Source organism: Panthera uncia, chromosome X (genome assembly GCF_023721935.1).
Source record: "Panthera uncia isolate 11264 chromosome X, Puncia_PCG_1.0, whole genome shotgun sequence".
Taxonomy (NCBI): domain Eukaryota; kingdom Metazoa; phylum Chordata; class Mammalia; order Carnivora; family Felidae; genus Panthera; species Panthera uncia.
In genome coordinates, this window is record NC_064817.1 from 122,552,122 (window position 1) to 122,558,121 (window position 6,000).

General features: G+C 35.0%; 1 protein-coding gene across 1 annotated transcript in view; it reads left to right on the forward strand.

Annotated features, from left to right (window-relative positions):
* The window catches only part of VAMP7 (vesicle associated membrane protein 7), a 56,083-nt gene extending 50,499 nt beyond the window's left edge, over positions 1-5,584 (forward strand). Inside the window, exons 7-8 of the mRNA XM_049644550.1 lie at positions 1,650-1,742; positions 5,337-5,584. Coding sequence (XP_049500507.1) covers positions 1,650-1,742; positions 5,337-5,405 — 162 coding nt within the window. The 3' untranslated portion in view covers positions 5,406-5,584. The remainder of the gene's footprint in view (positions 1-1,649; positions 1,743-5,336) is intronic.
* Positions 5,585-6,000: the final 416 nt, after the last annotated feature.

The following is a 6,000-nucleotide window of genomic DNA, read 5'->3' on the forward strand; positions in this document are numbered from 1 at the left end:
TACTGTTAGTTTTATAGAGACCTCTATTAACAATAGTTCTTAGGAGGATAATAGTTTTATTTCGGTCAAAGCACATGGAAATTGGAGGAAGGGCGGTACCATACAGCAAGTCAGAATACCAGGTTTTTATAATGGCTCACTTTGTCACCCATTGCTATGGGGCAAAGAAGTATCTGATTCCAGATCTGCAGACCAAATTCTTAATCTATGAAGATTGCCCTATATTTAGCTAGAACAGTCTGTGTTTGGCCAGTGTTAGTATAGTTTGTACTTTCCAAATAAGTCTTTAATTTTGTTGGCTGTGTGACCCGGAATAACGAAAGATACTAATTAACTAACAGATGTCTCTCTTTATGGAGGAATAACCTATATAGGATAAAGTGCGGCAAGTGTACCATTCAGTAGTCTTTTACACATATATCTATACCTATGTAACCACTGCTTAGGTCAAGAAAAAAAACATTCCCAATACCTCGGAAAGCTGCCTCATGCTCCTTCCTATTAATAATCCCCAACAGAAGTAGCCATTTTATGACTTATTTCACTCTAGATGATGTTTTGCTTGTTTTTAAATGTATAGAAATGGATTCATATGTTATATACTGTTTTCTCTCTGGCCTCTTTCACTATTAGGCCTATGAGATTCATCCACATTGTTGCACGTGGTAATAGTTTATTTTATTGTTTTATACTATTCCATTGTATAAATTTACCTACCACAATTTGTTTATCCATGCTCACCTGTTGGGATTCCATTCTAATTCTAGAGTCTCTATTTTGTCCCATTGATCTGTTCATTTTTTCAGCCTTTTTTCTTTCTGCATTTCATTTCGGATACTTTCTATTACGTTTCTTTTGTGGTTTGTAATCTGTTATTATTCCCTCCTCATATATTTCTTGTCTCTACAAGTTTGATTTGGTTCTTTTTTAGATCTTCCACATGTTTCCTTTGCAGATGCATACTTTCCTCTACCTTCTTGAGTATCTGAAGTATATGTATAATTGAAATGTTTCTTCCACTTTTGGTGAACTTGAGCATACAACTTTGTTTGGTATATACCTAGGAGTGGAATTGCTGGGCTATTAGGGAATTTTGTTGTTCGGTTGTTTTAAACTGTTTGTGTCCTGGTGGGAATTATTGAGAAGTCACTCTTGCAGAAGAAAATGGATAATGGATGAAGCAAAGTTCCTTGGGTTTGGGGCCTCATACAAGTAAATACGTAACCTTCTTGTGGAAATTGAACAGATTTTTATGGCTCAAATCCCACGATTATATTAGGCAGAACAGGCAAATGTGTTTGCAAACAACTGACTTAGAGGGAACCTTTCTTACTGGAAAAGCGTAAAGAGGAAAAGGCTTTCACACTAGCAGGAAGAACCACTTCTGATGCTTGGCACCATGCATATTACTTTGGTGGAGAAGAAAAAGGGGAGAAGCTTTTCCAGTGGGCTCATACTGCTCACTGTATACCTGACAGAGTCCTGCTTCTGAGAACTAGTGATTATGAATGGCTAGTCTCTACCTGTGATGACAGTAATAAATTCTTGATTCAACATGATTAATGAAAGTAAAATGTTTACAGAAATTACTACAAATCAGTCATGCAGTCAGTGCCAGGGATCAAATAATTCATGTTTTTTTCCCCTAGTCTGTGACCTTCAAAACAACCAGCAGAAATCTTGCACGAGCCATGTGTATGAAGAATCTCAAGCTCACTATCATCATCATCATCGTATCAATCGTAAGTTTTTGGCATTATAGTGAGTTACTTTATTTTTCAAACTTTAAGAAGTTCGAAGCTGGAATTCTTTCTCAGTTGTTAGCACTCTGAAATGAGCTACATATAACTTTCCGTGGTAAGACACATGAGCAAGAAGAAGCTTTGCTATGAATTCACTCCAAAATATTCTACTTACATCTCATCTTGCTACTGAGAATGTTTATATGTAAGGAGTCATGCAAGGCATTCCAAATATTCCTGGATATTTAATGTTTTTGTCACTACTGAAATGGCGTTCTTTTAAGATTACATTTTGTGGGGCGCCTGTGTGGCTCAGTCGGTTGAGCCTCCGACTTTGGCTCAGGTCATGATCTCACGGTTCGTGAGTTCGAGCCCCGTGTTGGGCTCTGTGCTGACAGCTCGGAGCCTGGAGCCTGCTTCGGATTCTGTGTCTCCCTCTCTCTCCTTTTGTATTTAAAAAAATACATTTTGTAATTGACTCCATATTTTCTAGTTACATTTCTATTTTCTAGTTGATTGCATGTTCCATTTCTTTATTTCTCTTTTCTCTTTTCTAATCTGTTTTTGTGTCTGGCAACTTTCCATAGCTCTTATTAGTTATAGTAGTTGGTCAGTTTATTCTGTATTCTGATTCTTCTGTCAGGAGTCAGCAAACGTTCTGTAAAGTGCCAGGTAGTAAATATTTTAGGCTTTTTAGGCTGCATGTAGTCTCTGTCACGTATCCTTTTTTTAAAAACAAACCTTTAAAAATATAAAAACCATTCTTAGCTCACAAGCCATGGGCTGTAATGTGCTGGCCCCTGCTATAGGTAAATTATGATACCATCTGTTAATAATTTCAACCTCATCAAATTTATACATGCACATTATATATAATTCTGTGTAATTACATATAGGTATGTATACATATATACATATAATTTAAAGTTACTAGCAATGTGGAATAATTATGGTGTCAGTGGCATCTTTAGTTTCTGGTTTTAATAGGAATGCTTCTAATATTTCATTGTTAAGAGTAATAGTAATGAATTCTTGTTAGATTTTTATTTTCAAGTTAAATAATTTTATTTTTGTTTCTAGATTGCCTAAAGTTTTAGTCAGGAATAGGCATTTAATTTTGGGAAATGATATTTCTGTTCCCAATGAATTAATAATATGACTATCTACATTTAATATTAATATAAAGAATTACATTAATAAACGTACTTAAAATTATCCTTTCATTTCTGGGATAAAATACTAAGTGACTATTATGTAGTATTCCTTTAATGCATTATGAGTTCTGTTTCATAATGTTTATTTAGTAGTTCTCTTATCTAGTATTTCTCTTGTCTATAAATATAAATGAGTCTATATGCTGTTCTCCTTTTGTAACCCCTATGTAAAAATAAATTGGACCTCTTTGAACTATCCTAAATGTCTGGTAACCATTTTAATATGCTTAAACTCCTTTTTGCATTGCATTCTGGAAGAATCATTCAGTTCACTCTTCCTGCAAGTTAATTTTCTTTTCAGCTCTCTTCATTCTATGTATTTATTTTTCATAGCCATGCTTTAAATTTCTAAGAACTCTTATTATTCTTAGTATAACTTTTTTTTTTCCATGGAATTGTCCTTGTAACAGATGTACCATCTCCTTGAATTTCTCCGGATATATATTAAGATATGCATCACAGGGAAGTAGCTTATGCTATGGTGGGAACGGCTAGGCAAGTTCAAAATCCTCAGGGCAGGCTGTCAGGAAGGGCAGGCTGGACCTCTGGGGCAGGAACAAAGCTGTAATACACAGGCATAATTTCTTCTTCATCAAGGAAACCTCAGCTCTGCCCTTAAGGACTTCTAACTGGTTGATTTAGGCTAATTCAGATTATGTAGGATAATCTGCTTTACTGAAAAGCAACTGATAATATGAGCTTTAATCACATCTACAAAATACAGTAACACCTAGATTTGTGTTTGATTGGGTAACTGTGTACTGTAGCCTAGCAAAATTGACACATAAAACTGACCTTGGAGAAAAATAGTTATGTTTATCTCTAATGGGTCTATTATTTTTATTTTAAGAGCTATTTGGAATCCTCAATAAATTTTAAGAGTATAAAGAGGTTCTGAACCAAAAGTTTGAGACTTGCTGCTCTCAGGAGAGTGGGAGGAAGGTGCTTTACATTGAAGGTAGTTTGTGGCTGGGCAAAGCAGCCTTTCTCCCTATCCTGTTGCCATTTGCAGAAGCCCAAAGTTAATTCTGAGCAGATTCCTCTGAATCAGCTCCGCTTTTCCTTGACCCCCTGTTGAAAGACCTCCAGTTTAGATAGCTGGATCTACCTAACAGAGAAGGGCAGCCATCGATCTGTTGATGTTCTACTGGAAATTGTGCCATGGCCTTGAATGTTTCCTTGCTCAGGATACTCAGGCGGCACATTCTAGGCTCCTTAGTTTAGCCTTCTTCCTTCTGCTTGGGTCTGGGAATTTAGATTGATTTATAAAGCTAGATTATTGTTAAATTCAGACTATATTTATTGATTACTTACTACATGCATAGCACCGCTCTTAATGCAGTATCAGTCTTTCCCAAAAGCTGTTGTCACCTAATATATTGTACTTTAGCTTTAAAAATCCTTATATTTTGTCTGTGGCAAATAGTCAACTTCATGTCAAATTGGAATATCTGTGTGTGTGTGTGTGTGTGTGTGTGTGTGTAGAGTTTAAACTATTCATTAATAGCCAGAATTTGCTATAAACCATCCCCCTCCCTGACATTTATAGAGTAGGCAAAAACACTCTGCTGACTTTTGGAAGTGAGCATGGAATTCATAAATGTATTTTTTTCCAGGCACTGAGTAATGAAATCAGCCACTTAAAGATCTCAAAAAAGTTGAAATTTAAAGAAAGACAAATGACTAAATTAATGCAGTGAACCTAATTTTTAAAATAAATATATCTTTGGAATTTAGTAATGTGAACAAGCATATACCATTAAAAAAATCATACTTTAAAATTACAATACGGTTAAAAAGCTAACACATCTACAATAGGACTAGTGTTTTTACTGTTGCTTGTATCGTCAGCTTTCCTTTGATTCGGTAATTGTAATTATATCATTATTCACTAAAAGTTTCATAACATTCTTGCTCATAGATTATGTAGATGTAGAATCTCTCCTTATACTTTTAAATATTTCTAATCATCCTAATAATGAAAAGCAATGCATGTGTAAAACCTAAAAATGTGCTTCATAATAAAATCATACTTCAGGAGAATTATGATAATTTGCGATCTTGATAATTAATGATGTTTCATGAGAGTTAACTCATGTAGCTTGATTCTGCCTGGTTCCTAGTGAAGAGAAACAACTCCAGTGCTTTCTCTCCCAATGAAGAAAGTATAGTGGAATTCAAACATGTGAGAGCTATAATAAAAAGGATCATTTTAATTCCGCTTCTACCTTTGAAAATACTTGGTTGGTGTATTATATTATTACACAACTGCTACTGTAATGGAACTAATATCTGTTAATAGGTTTTTGCTTTGCTTTATATCTTATTTATGAGCCTATGATAGAGTCAAGAAAAAAAACTGCCTTCTCTCTCCCTCTAGGTGTTCATCTATATCATTGTGTCACCTCTCTGTGGTGGATTTACATGGCCAAGTTGTGTGAAGAAATAAAACAAGGAAAAGTTATCATTAACCAAGGATATGAGAGAACAAGGAGTTAAAAGCAATCCATGTGATTCAAGCCTTTGAATACTGACAGATGGTGTCTGCCAGTCTCTTCAACTCTCTTCTATTTCTTTTTTTTAATCTTGTTGTATGCTTCCAGATTTATCTTTGTCCAGTTTATTCCAGTGCACTTCAGATTGAACCATTTATTGCAGCAGTAGCCTTAAAAAGGCTTTTGTTTCTTTAGTTCATTAACTAGAGTCATCTGCTTAGAGAAACATTTTTGTTTGCAATTGCACAAAGCTATCACCGAGGTAGAAACCACCAGTCTTAAACACTGTCTACTAAGACTTTGGATGAACTTTGTTTGTGCACACAACAGTATTCAAGAGAAAGCATTGCTAACATCTCATCCTAATGTCTTTTGCTATTGAAGAGTTTTAGGTGCTTGAAAACAATATAAATGGAGAATTGTTGTTACTTGGGGAATTGTAATTAATTTGTTGGTGCTGCTTGTTTCCAGGAGCCCATGCAGGTAAAGTTTTAAACATTTTCTTTCAGTCATATGGGGAACATTTTGCTAGCCCACTAGAAACACACA